Genomic DNA, 22,192 nt, shown 5'->3' with positions numbered 1-22,192 from the left:
AATGCAGCCAGAACTTTCCACTCTAAGCCCCCTGTCCCCACCTAGTGATAGCAGCAGTGTGAAGGGCATCGCATTAATGTATTAGATATCTCTTCCAAATTAGCTTCAGGCTGCTGGGAAATCCACAAGTGTGCGTTTAATCCTGAGAATAGGACTTTTTTGAGAGTTGAATTCTGTTGTTACATGGGGCGAACATGTTGCTGCATACAAAAAATTTCAGTTACTTTCCTTCTGATACATTTTTTCTGTTTTGTTGTGCAAGCATGGGATAAGCTTGTCTGAGTTAATGGGATTAAAAAAAGGGATGCATTTGGTCCAATGGACCTTTTATTCAGTTCCTGGCATATGAGCCACAAACAAGGGGCCAGACTGTGTGTTGACTGACTCGCTCTGCAATCTCTCTGATTTCAGTTCAAGTCAACACAGAATCTGGCTGCTACTCCATATCCAGGTGTAAATTAGATACCATGAAGGTGAGTGATATAATTCAGTCTTATGGGCAGATGCATTCAGGGGAAGGTGGTTGCACATCAATGCAACTTCCAACGGCCATTCTTTGGTAGGAACACTGTTCTTAAACTCTGAGTCCTACACTTAATGGGCAGTGCATGGGGGTGAATGTCTGGCTGGAGCTAGTATTATCAACCCTTCCCCGCTGACTCTAAGGATGTGACAACTTACTGACATACACCTCTTACAGACACCACAGCCCATGGAGTGCAGCTTCGCCACTTTGCCCAGCACAGCTGTGCCTCTGAAGGGTCATAGTTTGGCCCAATTGATGTATCCCATGGAGTGATGTGTGGGAGAGAGATGGGCTCCAAATAAGCAGTGGACAAACAGAGCATATGGTATGTCATGTCAATAATGTGAATATTGAAGGATTATCCTTGAAACTATATGGGCAGACAATACCAAAAATGCAATTTCAAATATCTGGATTCCAAAATCTAGGAAAATGGCAGATGAAATTTGAGCTAAGATTAAAAAAAATGACAGTAAAGCAGCAGTAAGATTAAAAGTGAACGTCTACAAAATGGGTTTTAATACCATACACTGTGTTTTGGGCAACAAAGAAGCAACACGATCAAATGATCTTTCTCGTGGAAATGTAGATGTCAAGCTGGCTGAGTTGGGTAAGCAAGAAAGACTATGTGAGGAAAGTATATGTTCGAGACATCTCACAATAACACACACACATGCGAAAACGAGGGTGTACAGGTTCAGATGGGTTGCTCATAAGAAGTGCAGTACTGACAACTATGTGAGAAAGGGAGTCCAGCAGATTGAGACTGAAGGAAAAAGACAAGGAGGCCAACCCAAGAAGAAGTGCTGGGATGTCCTAAAAGAAGACATGTTAGCATGTGATATGATAGAAGATAGAGGATATGGTGTTGAACAGAGCACTTTGGAGCGAGAGAGACTCAAAGAGCAGACCACATTTGATGGGATTAACAAGGGGAAGATGAAGAAAGTACACATGAAATGCCTATTAGATTCAACGGAACTCTTTCCATTAACTATAATAGTTGTTGGATTAAGCCACCCATTAAAGAAAACTTGCACAAAGGAGGCTACAGTACGTCTTATTACAGCTGCATCCTCCTAGTAGCCATTACTCAGGGAGATTGTAAATTCATCTTGGTGGTGGAATCTCCAACTTTAGAGGTTTTTAAGCTGTGGCTTGACGAAGCCCTGGCTGGGATGATTTAGCTGAGGTTAGTCCTGCATTGAGGAGGAGGTTGGACAAAGCAGACATCATCAGATTTCGTATTGTGTGGGTGACGGCATGTTGCCCATCACTAGTAATCGGTCAGTCACCTTATGGGCCTATCTCTGTTGATGTCCAGCACACACTTTTTTTCAGAATACCTGAACTTTAATAAATGTGCCAGAATGAATGTCCACAATGACGTCATCAAACTGGTTGTGTTCTTTTTGATGGCTTTATTGTTTGACTTCTGATTCGAAGATTGAATCCTGCTTTGTTCTAAAAGCTTCTATTGAACTTTCAATACACCACCTCCCACCTATGCCTCCCAGCATTGTGTCTCTTGAGTTTGCTCATCTTATTAAAGAGGAAGGCTCTCGAAACTAGAATTCCTTTTTTGGATTTACACTCATAAGAGAACAACATAACTGGTAATTTGGCTTTAGCAACAAACTCTTCCCCAAAGAGTTGCAGACATGTATTAAAAAGAGAACAAAAATGTGGAAACACACTCCTTGGATAAGGAAAGTGGCCATTTTAATTAAAAAGTATATTCTTTGTTTTCAATTCTTTTCCACATTCATAATATAATAGATTAATACCAGCAGTTGATTAATAGCTTTGTTGACTAAAAACATAATAGTCCACTTTGACATAATGATCAGAGATGGCCATGATGTAGAAGCAGATTCTGTCAATAATCTTTGATTGTTCTATGGTCCTCTTTGTCAGGTTAAAGTAGATTTGAATTGCAAACATTTCTGTAAATATCACTTCAGACCTTTGCCAGCAGATGTATATTCTTGAAACAAAAAAGAGTAACAAAAGAAAACACCAGAGTGTACTCAGGGCTCAGTCTTTATAAAGGTTTATCCTTTGATGTAGTGTATTCTTACTGAAATATATAAGGCCTATAATTCACTTTCCCAAGAATAATAAACACAATGGGTGAAATTCTGGCCAGAGACAGACCCCTCTTGAGCTCTACTAGAAACACCCCCATAGAGAGATGATTTCCCATTTACAAATATTTTTGCAATCTATCACTTAACTAGTTTTAAATCCATTTATTAAGGGTACATTGATTTTTATAGTGCTATTTTTTTTTATCAGAATGTCACATGGGACTAGGTCAAATGCCTTGCAAAAGTCAAAGTATATTATGTCATCAAAGTTACCTTCATAAACCAAACTTGTAATGTAATCAAAACACAATATTATTTGTGACAAAACTTGTTTTCCATAAAACCGTCTTTAATTCTTTACTGATTGCACCCCATACCAGCTTTTTGCCCAAGATTGATGTCAGGCTAACCAGCCAATAGCTATCAAGTCATCCTCTTTACCCTTTCTAAATACTGTCATGACATTAGCTTTTTTCCAGTGTTCCCAGATTTCACAGAGCTCTTTGGCCAATTCTTTTAATAGTCTTGGGTGCAAGTTATTTGGTCCTGCTGAATTAAAAATATTTAATTTGAGTAGTCTCTGGTTAACATCCTTCCTAGATACTAATGGAATAGAAAGTATTTCCCTTTCACTGTAAGACATGAATACATCATTCTGCTTCTTTTCAAATATGGACCATAAATATTTATTTAATGCTTTTCCTTTCCTCCATCGCGACTGACAATTTTACCCTCCTTAATTAGGATTGGACCTACAGAATTGTTTGGATTTCATTTACTCCTAATATATTTAAACAATTATTTCTTATTATCCTTAATCCTACTGGCCATAGTTTATTTTTTCATTGATACCTTTAGCTTTTCCTCCCAATTGTCTGTGTTTCCTATCAATCTGTACTCATTGCTATCAGCTCTCCAATTTTTTCATCCATGCAAATGAATATTGAAGTCAGTGGGAACCTGGAAGGGTTGAAGGACCGGGCTCTTAACTCTTTTTAATATGATAATGCTTCTCCCTAAAGGTCTGAAACACACAGCACTAATGAAAGCTTATTGCTATGAGTGGAAGGTGGTGGGTCCCCATAGCCATGCTAATTGGACACAGAGCTACTTATTCTCATGGGTTAGCCGGGATTCACATAGCTGTTTGTTTGTTTGTTTTTCTGTGTAAACCCGTTTCACTAGATTTTCCTGTGAGTAAATAAATGAAATGTCAGTTTTCAGCAACTTGAGCTCTCCGGTAAGGGGGATATAGGCTCAGGAGTGCATTTCAGTGCCTGCACATATATGTACATGTTTCAGCTAGGAGGGCTCATCTTCACTGCAACCATTAGCTCGTTAGTTCACTCAGGTTATCCCCACTGAGCTAGCCTAGCTCGAGGGAGAGTTACCACATTGGGCAACAATGCTCAAAATACTCCGAAGGCTTGGATTTGTGGCACAGAGTGATTGGATTAGCAATCACGGAGTAGTTGTAAATCAGGATGCTGCATTCCCACCGCGTCAGTGGCAGCACTCAGGGTTCAATCCATCCTGCCTGATCCACCTTGAAGCACCATTTAACTCAAGCTAGAGATTTGTGTGTGGGGACAGGAGTTGGGTTGGGGCAAAGCTTTGCTGGAGGCCCAGTACAATTTGAGTTGCCTGGCCCTGTCCTACAGGCCTAGCACAGCATCAGTTGCTTTCCTGGCTATTCTGACCCCTGTAGCATGTCCTCTTCTGGTTCGCAGAGATGAGCAGGACCGCTGAGTATCCTTGCAGCTGTCTCAGTTTTTGCATGTCACAGCACACAACAAGAAAAAATACACAACGTGTCTGCTTACAGCTGCACACAGATAACGGTGATGGGAACGAGAAGTTATCCTTGAACGTCTGGGGGTACACGTTTTCATTGCCAAGGGACATATTTTTACACCGCCCCTCCTAGCACCAGATGTTGTTTTGACGACCCCAATTATTATGGTGAGAATGGAATGTAGTTAAGGGTGAAAACCCAGTGTAGGTAATTAGTATATATGATAATGAGCAGAAAGGTAATTTAGGTGAAAGCTGTTTATGGAAGGGTATAAGAAGTCACCATGTAGACAAAGGGGCGCGCTCCATCAACACCTGACTCCGTGGGAGGTGCTGCTGTTTTGTACCAGAGGATCCACTGACTCCCTAGCGGGGCCCCTCAAGAAAGCCTTTCCTGTATACAGCCTTCTGAGTAACTACTTAGCTCTCCAGGCTTAGTGAGTCTGATATACTGTAGTTAATTTTAGGCTTTGTATTCAACTGCTCTATCTATAGAAAACCTTGCACATTAAACCTTATTGATCTGCAAATCGGGCGTACCATGTCTCACTGGTATCCACACTGATCACTAAATGTCCAGTATCAACAAGCTTGAGTTATAGTTTGAGCTAACAATGCAGGGAAGACAAGACCTTAGATTCTTTGGTGATGGGTGCTAGAACCAGCCCCAAAGAAAGATATAAAGGTGATTTATAAGCTGTTGATGTTATTGAGCAAGATCCTCAGCGGGTGTAAATTGACACAAGTCCACTGAAGTCATTGGAGAGATGCTGATTTACACCCACTGAGGATCTGGGCCATTATATATTTGTGTGTTCTTTGCCATTTGTACTGAAGGAAGGGGAGGTGGCTTGGGAAAAATATAAATGTCTGGCACAAATATTAAGACTACGCATGCAATGTTGCCTATACATTCCATGGTCATGCAGTTAGTAAACACTCGAGAAATCAAGGCTTCTGAATGAAGAAAGCTACATAAGGTTGGACATTCATCTGATTTCTTGTTGATCTCATTCAGCAGTCAGGGATCTTCACAGGTCTCTTGGATGCTTGGTACCAGCAAGAAGAGAATAGGCCAAATCCTTGGGTTGGTGCTGTGAGAATACAGAGCCTCCTTCTTGGCTGGTTCCCCCACACTTTTTAAAATCTTCTTTAACCACTGGTAGACTCAGAACAACTCCACTAAGTAAATGGAGACACTGAAGGTAATGAAATGCCAAGCTGTATAAATCAGGAGTAAGTGAGAGTGAATCTGGCCAGCTGTTTCTGTATGTCACCATAAAAATACACAGGCTCATTTAGATTAGTGACAGGTTGCAGGGCTGGTCCCAGAGACGCTTGCAGACATACCATTAAAAAAGAGCTAAATTGCAACAAAAATCAAATTTAGGGTATGTAATGAGAGATGAAAAGATCTAAGCACTAGCAGGTTTTCTTTTTGTAATGTAAATGGCAGGGTGGTAGTTATGCTATGACTGATCTGTAGCTTTCAGCAAGCTTGTGGTTTTCACTCTGCTATGATAAAAAATATAGCTAATAGGATAAATGCTATTAAGTGACTCTGACAAGCAATTCATAGCTATCTCCCATGGAGAAGCACAAACGGATCCAAAGAGCATTATTTTGAATCTACAATACAAAGGCATTCCAGGATTTTTTTATGCCACAGGCCAAATTCTGCTCTGGTTGCTCTGGTGTAATTAGGGTGACCAGATGTCCTGATTTTATAGGGACAGTCCTGATATTTGGGGTTTTTGTCTTATATAGGTGCCTATTACGTACCACCCCCATCCCGATTTTTCAAAATTGCTATCTGGTCACTCTAGGTGTGATCCCAAAATTACAGCTGAAAATGGTGGAATAATTGTGAATTTAGGTTCATCGATTCTGAGGCTGGAAGGGACTGTTATCAACGTAGAATCATAGAATACTAGGGTTGGAAGGGACCTCAGGAGGTCATCTAGTCCAACCCCCTGCCCAAAGCAGGGCCAACCCCAACTAAACCATAGTTTAACCTCCTGTATAACACAGGCCATAGAACCTCAATATTATGAACCCAATAACTTCTTCATCAAGCCCATACCATCACACACTAAACCCATTTGGAACGTAGGAATTGCCATACTGTCTCTGAGCCGTCTGCTCCAGTACCCTGTATCCAACCTGGCCAGCACCACAGATCAGAGACTGGCCCTAGGTATAATTTGCCATATTTTACTTGTAATTAGATAACGAACTGAGGAAAATGGCCGAAAGATGTCCCAGTAACACAATGGTACCTTTCTACACTGGAGGCTGGTGACACTGGAGATTGGGTAGGGATAAATAGACACAACAGGGCCACTCAGAGCCGTTTTACAGCAGGATGGGACGTGAGTCAAAACAGGGTAAAGATGAAGCTCTTCTTTTGTCCTGGGTAGTTCCTCTGGCTTTCAGCGCTACAGCTCTAAACACCTGGATTCTGGAATCTTTGTGAATCTTGCAGCTCCCACGTACTGGGCAGGAAAGGGTCACTGGCTCTGTTCTTAGCAGTCTGCTTTGCATGCTGCTCCTAATGATTTTGCCTCAGAAGGCCTCTGTGGGCTTGTGCGTCTATTTGTTCAGAAGGACAATATTCGGGCAAATGCTGCCCCTGAAGCCAATAGGATTGCAAGGGGCGGGAGGCATGGCAGAAATAGACCAAGTGCCTAGAAAGAGAACGAGACACATTCCTCTCAGTTGTAACTCCCTGACCTTCACTGACGAGAGTGGACACATGGGGCTGGGAATATGAACTATGAAATGACAGGATAGGGCACAACTTCCCGATGAAATGCTGGGAGATTGTCCCACATTGGCATCTCTAGTGGGTCAGCATCCAGAAATACTTAGGTAAGCATTCCCATAAACAGGGGAGGCAGGACTACTGCTGGGACTGAATGCTTATGGGAAAAATTCTGTTCTCAATAGCGCTGGTGCAACACCACCGCTGGTAATGGGGTTACCCATTACCAGCTCAACATCTCTTGTGCTTGCAAAACCCTTATCTAAACACTAGGATAAGCTTAAGTGTTGGTGCCCTGTAAATCCAGCAGAGCATCATATGTCCACGAAGCTCACTTTAGTCTAGACTTGAGGATGGATTTTGGAAATAGCTTTATTTTTCTTCACAAATAACACAGTGTTTCAATGAGACGTGTTCAAATCTCCGAGGCCCAAACTAAAACTCATTGACATCAACAGGAATCTTTCCAGACAAGTTTCTCTAATTAAGTCATCAGCCTCATTTCTTAACACTAGCTATTATCTTATCTTTATAAAACCTTACTGCATCCAAAACAGCATCCGTTTGAGAAATAGCAAATATCGATGATTCCACAAAAAGTTTCAAAGGCACTGAAAATGCATTTTGAAGACTGACTGATGCTTCTAAACAGAGGCTTTATATACAACGTGGCCCAGGCTGGTCCCCTGGCACTCAGTTAGTATAAAGGACTACAGCAGGAGTATCTGTACCAAACTAGAGTTGGCCAGAAATGATTTTCATATCCCGTGAAAATTTTTGAGGTTCCTAAAAATTTCCCATTCTGCCCTGGGATGAAACCAAGACGTTTTGAATTTTATTTGTGAAAAACCTGGAAGAAAGAGAACTAGATATCCCTGCTCCAGAATAGCCTGGTAACTTGATTAGTCACCTCAGGTGCGTGTGACTCAGGTTCAAAATCTTACTCTGCCTGATTTGGAGTAGAGACTTGAACCCAGGTGGATTGAAGCACCAGGGTATTCTGGAGCATCTCTGGTTTTGACCAGAAATTTTATCCTGGATCTAAGAAAACGTCCCAACAAAAGTTTTATCGAAACCAAGCCCTTCCCACCAAAATATCTGGTTTTGACAAAGTGATATTTTAAGACAGAAAACTGTTTTGTCAAAAAATTTCCACTCAGCTCTAGATCAGAGGTATAGTTGGCATTCGCTCATACAGAATGTTGTCCTATTTCCTGATTTGGTGGCTACAGATTAGGGGGAGCGGGTACCTAACTGAAAATTTTTAATGCTATTTTTAAAAAATCTGTCAGCTGTTTTTGATCAAAAGCTACGGGCCACCTGCTGAGGCATCATTGTATTGCAAACTGTGTTCTGTTCAGCACAGCATGTGGCTTACAGAGGGGGAAGTTTTGCAAATTAGCCCTAAAAGCGATGAGAAATTTGCAATGCACTGATTTAAGGCCAAGCCAATTCAAGACAGTGGGACTATTGTGTGAGGAAAGGATGATGGATTGGGCCCTTACTCTGCTGGTCTCATGATGCTGTTGTTAAATGTTGCTCTTTCCTTACAAAGCAACATCTGATTACTAAAAAAGTCAAACAAAACCCCCGTACATCCCTGCTCCTCTCTCTGTTCTGAGTGCTTGAGTCATTTGTAAATAAGGCAAAATCCCTGAACTTGAAACAACACTGGAAAAAAAACAACTGAAAACATGACTAGCGTCAAAGTTACTGTTCTGAAATATTCTAAAAGGCTCATTTGTGATGGGTAGAAGATGTAATTATTGGATACTAGGATTGTTCACCTGGCTGCATGAATATGGAAAAAAATGGCATACGGAACTGAAGTAACCTACTAAGTAGGGCCATATTCAAAGGGCAATAGTTGCATTCATTTCAGATTTGGGGACCTAAATATTCAAACAGAGGGTCAGATTCTCAGTTGATGCAAATCAGCATAACTCCATTGACGAACAGCTACCTTATGGCCACCAACCCAAAAACTGTAGATGACTCTCAGGCTTGGTTGTTTTGGTCCTTCCACCCCATAACAAATAAAAAATGTGTCCTGCTGTACCTTGTGCAACTATTCAAGTATCCCATGGTTCCCTAGTAGCTTAGCAAAGCTTAAACGTCCCAAGCCTTGAAGAACAAAGAGTTTCACTGGGGTGATTTGTTCCTTGCAATTTCGGTGGACCTCACACCAACTCATTTCTGCTGCCTGTCTATCCAGAGTATGACTGCTTAGATGAGAACTTCCAACTCTTCCAGTCAGCCACCAGGAAGGTTTAAACAAACCTTTATTGAGAAAGTTCTCTTTAGAAGCCACAGCTGGTTGGTGTGGGCCTGGAAAGATACAAGGTAGAAATAAGGGGATGTAAGGTGGGCTCAGGAAGTTTGCTTTAAGGAAAAGGCTTAGTAGGGATCTCTAGACCTCCTGGAAGGTTTCAGAGGGGGAGGGGGAGCTCCCTGATCTCATGTGTGACATGGGATATCATGCAAGTTGTTCCATCCGCTCTCACATCTATTGTTTTCAGACTGGGTTTTGGGCCTATGTAGGGCTTAAGTTTATGTAGGGTTTTTAGGTGGATGAGTAATTTAACTTCTTATTAGATGAATGAATTCTGCACATTCAAGAAGAGAATCTCAGTTTCCTCATCCTCCCCAACTCCTTTCCTCGGGTATCCAGGCATTGAAGCTTACTCCTACTGCTAAGGTTAATCAATTTCCCCCTCTCCGAAATAATAGCACCGGTTTACTCCTATTTCAAAAGTGGCTGTGAAAGGATTAAAATGCTAATCCAAATAAAAAAAATCAAGTACATGACATTGTAAAAGTTGAATTGTGTTAGTGCTGGACTATTGGATTTTAGTATCGTGTGGGTGTATATCATATGGCTTACAGTAATCTGTGGAATTTGGTCCGAAGCTTTTATGAAGTTGGCATGGTTTTTGATTTCTATGGTTAAAAGCATAAAGCAAAGATTCAACATTAGCCAAACTTCAATCTTTAGAACTCTAATACTTCCAAGTCCTTCTCCTGTCGGTACTGAGCGACCAGAGGATATGATTAAAGAGACAAACTGTCCCCTTCCTTCACTATATTTACTTGATTCCTTCCTTAGTTTGTCCTGGAGAGCTGGTTGCTCTCTTGTAGTTGCATGCAGGGCCATATTATCCATTAGGCACAATAGGCACAGTGCCTAGGGCCTACAAAACTTTCAGGGCCTACAAACATTTTTTTATATATAATTTTTTTTTTTAATTTAAAAAACTATTTATTAATAGCTTAAAATCAAATTAGTTATTTCGGTCGGGGGACCTACGAAGGCAAGTGTGCCTAGGACCTACAAAGGTCTTAAAATGGCCCTGGTTGCATGACCAATGCTGGTGAATGAAGCTGGGCTAAGTGAAGATCTTTGAAGAAGATGAACCACAATTGTAGATGTCTCTCTCTATCCTATTTTTTTTAAATGAAAACATAGAACACTTGATTTAAAACAGTGTAGTTGATCAAAGGCACATTTATTATTCATTATTTCCCCCGCCCCCCATTTTGAATAGTTAAAGGCATAAATGCAGCTGGTGATAAACAGATGCAGAGGACAATGAATCCTATTTCCTGGTCTATCTGTTGGCTTCCCTGTGACAGAGAGCTTGCTGGAGTGAAGAACCTCATCACAGTGAATTCTTATGTGATGAACGGGATCTTTCATTTTACAACTTGCGTTCATTTTATTTTTTTAAAGAGCTGATGCTCAATGGAATTTTTGTATCCGAGGCTGCATGGAAACCAAGATATATTTAAAAACCAGGAGGGGCATAAAAGAGAGAAAAAGATCAATACAACAGAATGGAGTTCAAATGGACAAACTGCTCCAGGGTAGCACTCCAGTTATATTTCTAACTGTTTTTTATCTCTGCACTCGGACTCAATTCCCCCAAATGTCAGCAGGTGTTTGGAAGAATTCTCCAATGTAAAATAAATAAACAAACACCCGGGCAAGAGTTCTCATTTCAAATATAGTTGAGAGCATTTGCTTCAGAAGGCCTGCACTATCCAATAAATATTGACCTACTTATGTGTGCATGAAAGGAGCCTAATAGTTATCTGGAATCATTTTCTTAAGTCTAGTGGTTATTACCTACTATATACCATATTCCAACACTTTACAATTCTCAAGTTGCCATGCAGAGAGAGCTAAAAATAAAAATCCTTCTCTCTTAAATGTTCCCTATTTTTTCCGATAGGGTGTGTGTGTGCATGTGCATGTCATGTCCTTGACTTAAAAAGAATCTGGGGGATGGAGGGGGCCAGGGAGGAAAAATGACATGTGGAAAAGTGCACATTTAGAGGGGAAAAAAACCTGGACTACAAACCAATTTTTGTTCCACTAACCTCAGCTTTATCTGTTTTAACACTTGTTCTATTACTATTGAAAATGCATTTTCAGGTAGTTCTGTAAAATATCAATAATATCAACATCAATAACATCAACATAATTAATTCTAAGAGGGATGTTTTCCATTGGCGTTGCTATTTTGACCGAATGTCAAGGTTTGACATTTGATATCATTATCCGGTATCGGTGTATCGTTCAGATTGAGATTTGGTTTCTTCTGATCTGATATTGAATTCAACGGTGACCAGCTGTGCTGCTAATAAAATCAACAGCCAAGTATCTGGCATTCCGTTCTTCATGGCGGGGGAGAAAGAAGAAGTCGCATTTCAGTTAGGATGCTTGCATCCATCCTTGCAATATCCATATCTTAGTGCTTTTGTTGATGTAGTGTTTCTGATTGATTCTCTTGCAGAAAGAAGCACTAAGGCAGTCTCAGGATTCCCTTTGCTCTCAGATGAAATATTCCTTCTTGCTCTCATCCACGGCCTCCTGGAGAACCGGGTCATTTTTCAGAGCGGCGTCTGCATTTTCAGCAAATTCCGTCCCCTTCGCTTCATTTGTGTGGTAGGTGCCCTTGTGCCTGTACATGTATCGAAGCATCACAATCAAAAAGCAAATGAGGACAATAGCCACGGCTGCAATGACACCTGGAAGGGAAACAACCATTTGAATTGTGTAGTGAGCAACAATATACAACCTACATTTTACACCGAGACATAATGGAACCTGGAATATTCAATGGGGGAAAAGCATATGGATAATGTATCACAAGACATTCAGATACTTCAGGGATGGGGTCTATATAAATATCCTGATGGACAGGCTTCCAGAAATTCAGCCCTGAGTAACAGTATTGCAGAAATCCATGCAAAAATCCAGATTGATTGCTTCCAAATGTATCAGTTGATACTCAATTCCTGAATTTGTAAGATCTGCATGTTTGTCCCAAATTGAGAGGAAACAAGACAATCTAAAGCAAAAACGGCCGGGAAATGTGTGAGCTGGTTAGCCTGTGGTGCTAATTCAACTTACTTCCAGGTGATTCTTTTAGGTGGGACTGATCGTGCACCATGCTTAATGCTCTCAACTCCCCGTGACATCAGGAGGAATTGCAGGCATGGAATGCTTCTGAGGTGACACCCAGCATGTGGTAGGAACAGACCCCTGGATGTTCCTGCAGCCATGTTCTGTGTTACTAACTCCCACATCACTGTGCTCGAATGAAACAAGCACAGTTTCTAATGAATGGCAAATGATGAGGTGAGGGGTTCTTGCTCCCCCAGGACTAACTAGTAGTTTGCAACGTCTCTCTCGAACCAGAAACGTTGCTTCCTAAAGGCACCCTGAACGTGAAAAAGCCCTGCACAGTTCTATGAGGAATATTGCCTACCCTGGTGCTTCAGAGCTCTTCCTTTTGCTGTCCCTCTCTGCAGCAGAACAAAAGCCAGGAATGAGATGCTGGGGAAGCAATACAGCCACCCCCAAGCATTCAAAACTCATGTCAGCCCCCCCCCCCCCACTTCCTGAAATAATGAGACTGGCTAAAAAGTCATGAGTTTATAAAAAGAAAATAATATATTTGGGCTTTTTATTTGCCATTTGGGGTTTGAATCTTTGGAGTACACTCAGATCCCACATCCACAACCAGGATGGTGAGGCACTTATTTTGTTCTATAAATGAAGACCAAGAATCTCCTGTATGCACAGGACTCTAGGGCTGGGGCTTTAAGGAATACATCAAATATTACAAAAGCCATGAGAAAATAATGAGAGTTGGCAACACTAAAAATAGGCATGTCTTGTCGGTCTGTGAACTATTCTGGCCCACTGGGCAAATCCCAAGCATGGAGCATGCTGTCAACGTGGCTGAGTGTCTGTCCTGGATGCAAGGCAAGGGGCAGGGACTGGCCTTTCCTGACCCCTGTGCTGATCACCCCATGCAAAGCCCATTTTTAATCGCATTTAGACTGTGTACTTAATGTATATGACCGGTTTGAAACCTGCACCAGTGAATACACAAAAAAGCCTGTCCGAACAATCAGGTTAGGTCTACACAGAGACTTACCGTGTGGCAAGCCAGGGTGGAAATCTGCCATGCGCTAAGTGCCTGTGTGGGCCCTGCTACCACAGACTAACAGTTTCACAGTGCGCCATGAGAAGTTACTGCAGTACGTCAAACAGCAGTAGGTCAAAGTGCACTATGGAACTTCTAGTGGCTGGTAGCTGGGTCCACATGGCCACGTACTACATGGCAAGTGAGTCAGCTGTAGATTTACACCAGAGCTTGCCACACACTCAGTGTCTATGTAGATAAGCCCTTAGATAAGGTATGAGCAGCACTGACAGCTTTTTTTCTCCCCCTTTGAGTCAAGACAGTCATATTGCATCTGGAAGAAACCAGGATTCTTGAGCGGCTGCACTCCAGACCTTGTTAGATGGTAATGATTGAAGGCTTCTCTCTCTTACTGACAAGCATCTAAAAGCACATACTTGAAAATGACCTTCAAGAAATAATCCCAGCAGGGAATTGTAAGTAAAAATGGCAACAAGTCATCCATTTTGACATTTTCTTTACACCCAGGGATCCAAAAGATGACAAGAGAGGGACCCTCATTACTCCAGTGGGCAGCTGATTCCCTCTCTGCATGGATGCCAAAATAGAAAAAGGGTGGATGGGCTTTCAAAGGGTATCTCTTCATTGTAGGGACATGAGAATGGGTGTAAAATCATATGAGAATATTGGCATGAAAACAGTGGTGAGGGGAGAATTTTGGCAACAGATTCAGGATTAAGGCAGGCGAGCACTGTATTTGTACAAAACGGTCCTATCGTGTTAACCAGTTCCTACGGCTCTATGGTGACTACTATCAGAAACAGAGTTGGTCATGTAAAGAGGTTGAGTTTACAATAATAATGTGGCTCCAACAGAGGCTTCATTAATTTTTTAGGACTACACTGGTATCCCTTGACACAATGGGCTTTAATAGGCTATAGATGTGGCACAGTATTAATAAGCCGCAGAGACTAAGCATAATTCAGTTTACCTTCCACTGGTTCACAGGAAGCTGAAATTAAAGTTACAGGAGATAGAACCTGAGGGAAATACATCAGAACCTCAGTAATTTGCACTAATGTCTCGGATGCCCCTTGTGAATTACTGAAATGAACACGTTAGCAGGGAAGTGAACAAACACAATGAAAAGCAAAAGACCAGGATAATGCATTTCTCCATGTACAGTGCTTTGCTCATTTATTCTGACAGCTGTAGTTAGTTTAAATGTATGAGAGCACTTGAATAGAACTCTAGGAAAGGAGTTGTAGTATATTTTGTAAGAAAAATGGGCCACTTCATCAGCTGGTATAAATTGGCATAGATCTAATCAATGTAGCTACACTGATTTACACCAGCCGATGAGCTGGCTCAGTGAAGTTCACTAGAGTGCCCGGCTATTCATTCTTGGCTGAGACATGGGGAGGGTGTCGTACTCTGTGTGACTATAACACATGTAACTCAGCAAAAAGCCAAGTACTGAGGTTCTGCCATGAACTGGAATCTAGACACTGATGAATGTAGAAGGGAATAGAGCAGTTTGTTTCAGAGACGAGAGAGGGAAATGAATGGCTAGCAGACATACACATTCCTTCCAGATGCACAGAGGGCTTTCTCTACGGTCTATGGACAGATTTGGGGGTACAGATGAGTTGTGCTGGGTCACAACTATGCTCAGTGGCATCATGCATCAATTCTGCCAACATATCCTGCTGAGGTGAACACATCTAATTGTTTCATAGAGTCAGAGATTCCAAGGCCAGAAGAGGCCATAGTGATTATCTAGTCTGAGTACGTGTATAACACCAGCCACAGAACTTCCAAAAATAATTCCTGAAGCAGATCTTTTAGGAAAAAGTCTCATTCTTGATTTTAAAATTGTCAGTGATGGAGAATCCACCATGATCCTGGGTAAATTGTTCCAATGGTTAATTACCATCCCTGTTAAAAATGTCCACCTTATTTCTAGTCTGAGTTTGTCTAGATCGAGAAGCAAGAGGTGTTATCATTATCATTAACAGATAGACAGCCCATGTGCACCGAAACCTAACATCCAGGCAGGTCCTGGAATATTTGCCCAATAGGAAGGTCATTTCCTCCTCAATCTGCTCCCAGAAAGCAGAGCCATATATTTAAAGTGACCCCTAATTCTGCACCTGAAATGTGACCCCCGTAACTAATGATGCACAGGCAATGGCAGGTGAACTAATTGCAGGTCCAAATGTTGGATTTAAGTTTCCTATTTCTGTTCTCATGCCAGTCTCAGACTGGTGTAACTCCATCCACCTCAATGGGGTGTCACTCCTGCTTCCCTCTGGCATAAATGAGATCAGAATCAGGCCCCAGGCAGCTGGATGTCTAAATTATATCACTTTTCTCCTCAGTTGGCCACAGGTACAAAATTAGAGGCTGGGTTGAAGCTTCTTGGGAAGATTTAATCATTCAAACTCTTCTGGATGGAGAGTGACTCTAGAGAACATAGTAACACCCAGTCTCCTGACAGAGAGAGAGTGTGGTCTGGGGCCCTAATTCAACAACATATTTAAGCACATGCTTAACTTAAAGCACGTGACTACTACAGAAAATTTAAAATTAAGCATTAAACATTCAAATTAAGTCTGTGCTTAAGTGCTCTGATGGCTTGAGACTTTTCTGATTTCTTTTTTGAACGCTGCATAATATCTGCACGCCGCTGGCTGTAAAAAAGCTGACCAGACATGGGATTTTATAAGATGACAAGAGCCCTGTTTCTTTTCTTCTAATGGAACTTTTAAATACAGTCTAATACTTACCTGCAATGACTGCCACATTGGGTCCCTCTGAAATGCTCCCGAAACCTCCAGCTATAAATAGATTAGAATATAGAAAAGTTAATTAGAAGAAAGGGTTTGGGTGAGGGGTAATTACAGCTCCCCCATTGAGTGGTGCAATATTATTTTAACCTCTGGAACATGAAATGTAGATCTTAAATGAGGTCTCTGATTTAGCATCCATAAAATATCTAATTAGAACTGGGTACACAGTCATGATTTTGTATCACTATAATGCTTAGGAAAGAAATAGCCAGCACATAGTGCAAATTCTCTAGGAAAACACCTACTGTTTATTATGATCACTTACCTTAATACCTTCTGATGAACGAAGAAATGAAGAGTATTTTGGCAGTGTGGTTATTCTTGGAAAGTCAGAATGGGGGGAAAAAGTGGTGCCTATTTTGGAGAGGATTTTTAGAATATAGGTTGGATCCTCATTTGTTGCAAATTCATTTAGTTCCATTTACTTTAATTACCATTATTTCTCAGCAGCAGCATCGTGTTTATTTTTGAATGTATATTTGGATGAAAGACAGACCTGGTGTGAGTACGGTGTAACTTCAGTGGAGTAGTACTTGCTTGCACCACATCTGAATTTGGCCCTTAGAAGCCCAATTACATTCTCTACTAGATTATAACTTCTAAGCAGATAATTTTGCAATTTAAAAGCATAAGAAGGAGCTGACCATGTCCTTTTAAGTATCCGAGATAAGGAATTGGGTTGAAAAAGTTAAGCGTCTGAAAATGAAGGGTTAGAATGGAAACCCTATCTCGACCTTAATTATAACATTTACTAAAAAAAAAAACCCAGAAAACACAGAACCAAAAACCAAACCAAACCAATCGCCCACCCCAAACAACTAATGAAAAACTATATTGTTTGGAGAAAAAGACAAAATATTTGATAATACAACTGTAAATTGAGAGACTGATATTTCCCTATTGGCTTCCCTGATTGGACACAAGCCAACATTATCAGGTCTGATTCTGATCTCAGTTCCACTGGTTTTTTACACTGGTGGAACCCCACTGACTTCAACTGAATTATTCCTGATTTTCATTCAGGCTCAATCTGTGTTTATTCTCAGAAGGAAATTATCACCGTGCAGTACTAATAATTAATTTTGGAGGTAAATTTGTAGCAAGCATTTGACTTGTAGCTTCTGCAGTTGAGACAGATAAGGCAGGCAGTTAATAGATTTTAAGGCCGGGAGGGACACTCTGATCAGTTAATCTGCCTTCCTGCATAACACAGGCTGTAAAACTTCACCGAAAGAATTCTTGTTTTGAACAAGAACAGATTTTTTAGAGCAACAAATGAGTTGATTGCTGTCTGAAGGTTTCCCATGCTTGGTATATTACAGAGGCTCCATTCACCTTGATTGTTGTTGTATTATTTATGTAATTACAAGTTCTATTGGTTTACTAATAAGACAAGTTGTATAGTATGGGGAAATCCTTCCATCAAGGTACTACCTGAGTAGCTGAGAAGAGTCTGCTTATGTGGAGAAGGAAGAAACCCGAAGCCAGGTCCTCCTGAAGAAGGACCATGACTGTGATATCTTCCACAATGTCCCAGATCTGTGAAAGGCAATGGTAACACACTGGCAGGTCCATTGCTTCCACCTCCTCTCTGTAACCCACACCTGGCCCCTCAATATCAGAGCACAGTCATTTCACTGGGACTGAGGCAAATTACCCACACACTCTGGGTGGATTCTCAGATCCTGTTCTCCCATGCAGTTCCACCCTTTGTGTGGGAGTCCTCCAGAGTATCTGCAGGAAAATCTAGGAATAGGATTCCCCCCCAACATACCCTTCCCAGATCCCATTCAAGCTTTGCGGTGATGGAAGGGTTTAGCCTATTCCACGCGACCTGAACACTTTTACTACAACCAGGTCCCCTCCAAATCCTCAGAACAGATTCATTCCCTCAAGGTCAGGCTGTTTTGACCTTCTTTATGCCAGATGCACACTGACAAAGAAAACTCTTCCGTTATACAGCAATTAGACACTGAAAGGTGTCAATCCTGGAACATTTCCCTTGGTTAGTGAAATATCAAGCTACAAAGCGTCCTTCCAAATATTAATTCCAGATCAGATCATCCTCACTTTAATTATAAAGGTATATGAGTAACTCTCCATCATTCCTGGCATTCCCAAGTGCTCTTCTGATTCAGATAACAAGCAGGTGCCTTATCTACAGCCCTTGACACTGAAGTACTTTCCGATAAGGTATTACGGTATCTTTGCGGTAAGGAAAAGATTTAATTTTGACACTGTACTTTTTAAGCTTTCAGAAGAATGTGGGCCAGATCCTTCACTGGTGGAAACTGATGTTATTGCTCTGCTGAAGTCCGTGGAACTATGCCAATGAACTCTGTTATGTGTCTATAATCGCCGGAGCTCTCCATGCTTGCCAAGAGGAGAGTCTCACTTTTGCATTAACATGTCCTCATCCCACAGTGAGATGGGGTTGTTATCCTTCCCATTGTGGTTCATTGGCCTCTGACATAGAAAGGGTCAAATTCCGTACCTGGGTAAACTGGAGCTGCACCAATTTAGTCCACAGTAGGGAGTTTGCGTCAGAAATTTGGCCCACTGCCCCCCTCACTTATGCTGATGTAAATCAAAAGTAACTTCACTGACATCACTAGGCTGGATTCTCAGCTGAGGATCTCAGCTGGGAGCTGGATGAACAAGTGTGTGCGGGAACTACCAGACCTGCTATATTAATAGGACTGAGGGCATTACAGAAAGGTATAATGACTGGTCCAAGTGTTAGGCATGTAAGAGGCTGATGATTCCAGTGGGTTTGGTACTCATGAAATGAGATCACCTGCTCAGAATCTGAAAGAGAGGTGACAGCCATCATCTGGAGTAGAGGTAGAACTCTACATCTCCTCAGCTATGCACAAGAAGTATAATTTGCATTTACTGGGCTAAATCCTGAATTCCCCATGGAGGCAAAGACTTGCATTGACTTCCAGGAGTTTTTTGCCTGGGGAAGGAATGCAAGGTGTGTCACTCTACGAATTCTTTATTCCATTCATCTGCAAGTACAGATCACTCAAATGCCTGCACGTCATGAGGCTTTTTGTTGTGTCCGTTTTGGTTATTTTCCTATGTTTCAGAGGGGACAATTTTCAGCTATTGCCTATTAAGTTGTCCTTGAAAAAATGCCTCCCACATTTGTGCTTGCTTTCATATCTTTTAGGCACAATCTGGCTCGTTATGTTATATAGCACTGTAGCTCAAATACTGCATCTGGGCACTTTACAGCAGCACTGTTTATTAAAACGTATAGAAATGAAGAGAGCTGGAAAAGCTCCCATTGTTCATAAAATTCCTACCCACCCCAATGTATTAGACAAATTAAGACTACGATAAACAAATCAAACAGCCAAACCAAACGTTCAGCCAAAAGCCCGCCTGTTTGTTGCATGATATGAAAGTCATCACATTTCAGCTCTGTGATGGATTAAGTTCCAGAAGCAGGGGTTTACAACAGATAATGCTTTGCTGACGATCTCATCAAGCCATGTCCCAGAGACTGACAGAAGCTTTGTTCCAGGAGGTCTCAAATATCATGCTGTAACATAGCGGAAGGGAGTGGCTTCTGAAATATCTTCTTTGTAATTATTGGAGTAAGATAGTTGGAGATGGATCCCAGCTATTGTACATGGAGCAAGATTATACCATTTCATAAATACTATACAGTGATTACCTAACATTTTAATCCATGCACTGGTTAGTGGGCCCAAAAATGTGCAGGGAGTGTTGCAAGTCTACATAATGATCCTGAGGGTAGATATTGCAATTGGATCTTTTGTTCAGCAATGTCAAATTGCTGAATACTTTCTAATATATAAAACTTTGCTCTTCCAATAAGGAAACAGAAATAATCCCATGTGACTTGTGTCCAATCACAAAGCTTGCAGAGCAAATTCCAAATATCAAATAAATTATTGCAGCAAGGAATGTGCAAGGAATCCATAGGCTGAAACGTGTCTGCACAAAGCATCAAACAAATGGATTCATCCACAGATATCCTGATCTGTTTAGTGTACGGGAGAGAAGGCCAAACTGAATGGATTAATGGCTTGAAGTGAATACTTCAGCCAGCTCTGAATGTATATGAAAGCAGGATTTTGCCCATTCTTAATACGTCTCCTATTTAAGCCTTTTATAAATTCATAGATTTGAAGGCCAGAACATTTAATCTGACCCCCAACATACTACAAGGCATCAAACTTCACTTACTAATACCTGCAGCAAGCCCAATAACTTAAAAGATTGTATCTTTTATATATGACTTCCCATCTCATTCTAAAGACTTTGGCTGGAATTTTCAAAAGTGCTCGGTATTTGCCTAACTTTGCTACTCTAGAAGTCAGTGGTAAAATGTGTAATTGGCTTAGAGAGGCCAGCAATGAATGCTGTAGAAAATTCCTCCATCAAGTAATGAAGAATCTATCCCTGGTTCCAGTGGGTAATGACTATTTCCTCTCCCATGAACTCTTCTTCTCTTGTGTACCTTCCTGCATGCAACAATCACCTTAGCTCCAAAAGTCATTCTCTGAGTTAGCCAGACTCTAGTGATCACCAATGCAAAATCCATCCTGCCACTTAAAGACCCAAGAAGTAACATAGGCTATGGCTACGCTGACGGCGGCAAAGTCACCACCATCAGATCGATTTCTCCGGATCGACTGAGCGGTCAGTGAAGACCCGCTCAGTCGATCCAGAAATCGACTTACTAAGACCACCTTTGCAAGTGGCATAGCACTGCGTCGATGGGAACCACAGTGCAGTGAAGACGGCGCTCAGAAGAGGAGCCCAGAAGTCGACGGGAGTTACGCGAGTTTTTTGCATAGTTTGCGTAACTCCCGTCAACTGCCGCCGAATCCCAGAGGTGAGTGTAGACAGGGTCATAGTCTTAACATACATGAAAGCCCATTGTTTATGCAATTGCCGTACATCCTTCTTGCCCTTCATGTTTGTGTCTTGCCAATACATCACATTCATGAGAAAATCATTAATCTATTAACTTTCGTTTACCAGTGTAATTTGCAATCTACAGTTAAAGCTGGTTTGCTGAGGCTCTATGTGTAAGAATGAATAGGGCAAACTTCTGCAAACTTCATTTAAAATCTCTCAAAGCACTCTCTGGACTTGCTTTGTGAAGTATTGGTTACATTAAATAACATGTCTTTCTAGAGTTAAAAAATCTGTATCCATCGTGTATTTAAATATTTGTTACTAAGCATGTGCTGCCCCACTGGAGCTGGCATCTTCCTTTCATGAAGGGTCATCAGTCTAAACTCATCAATCTGACACTCTCCGCTGAAAACTCATCACCATCTCCCATTAGATAGTGAAACTCATCAGTGCTGCTCTTTGAAAATTAAGGAACGATTTCTCATCTGTCAATCTGGACAGGAGACAGAATAATTTGGCTTCCATTTATATGCTAAATTATTACAAAGAGGATAACAGCGGGGTGGGGAAAAAAACCCCAAAACTGCATGATCATTTAGGTGGCTAAATGGCTTGTGTTCAGAATCCAAGATAGAAATGTAGGCAGGCACGTGACTTGTTCCAAAATTAAAACACTTAGAACCCAGTCCTGTTCCCTGCTAAGTCAGTGGGTGTTTTGTCATGGATTCAGAAGGCAACAGAATCAGACTTTTAAATGTTTGGAGATGTAAAAGTTTAATCAGAGAACTACCAAAATGAAACAGGAAGGCCGTGGCTATTTGAGAACATTT

At 41.3% G+C, this 22,192-nt stretch overlaps 1 protein-coding gene across 1 annotated transcript in view; it reads right to left on the bottom strand.

Moving 5' to 3' along the window:
• Positions 1-7,528: 7,528 nt before the first annotated feature.
• Positions 7,529-22,192, bottom strand: part of GYPC (glycophorin C (Gerbich blood group)) — a 33,531-nt gene continuing 18,867 nt past the window's right edge. Inside the window, exons 2-3 of the mRNA XM_067570097.1 lie at positions 16,401-16,451; positions 7,529-12,205 (exon numbers count right to left, since the gene is read on the bottom strand). Coding sequence (XP_067426198.1) covers positions 12,009-12,205; positions 16,401-16,451 — 248 coding nt within the window. The 3' untranslated portion in view covers positions 7,529-12,008. The remainder of the gene's footprint in view (positions 12,206-16,400; positions 16,452-22,192) is intronic.

This window comes from Emydura macquarii, unplaced genomic scaffold, assembly GCF_026122565.2.
Source record: "Emydura macquarii macquarii isolate MOO-44397 ecotype Brisbane River unplaced genomic scaffold, CSIRO-AGI_Emac_v2 contig_2988, whole genome shotgun sequence".
Classification (NCBI taxonomy): Eukaryota; Metazoa; Chordata; order Testudines; family Chelidae; genus Emydura; species Emydura macquarii.
The sequence above is the reverse complement of the archived record's forward strand: the minus strand, read 5'-3'. Positions and strand labels throughout refer to the sequence as shown.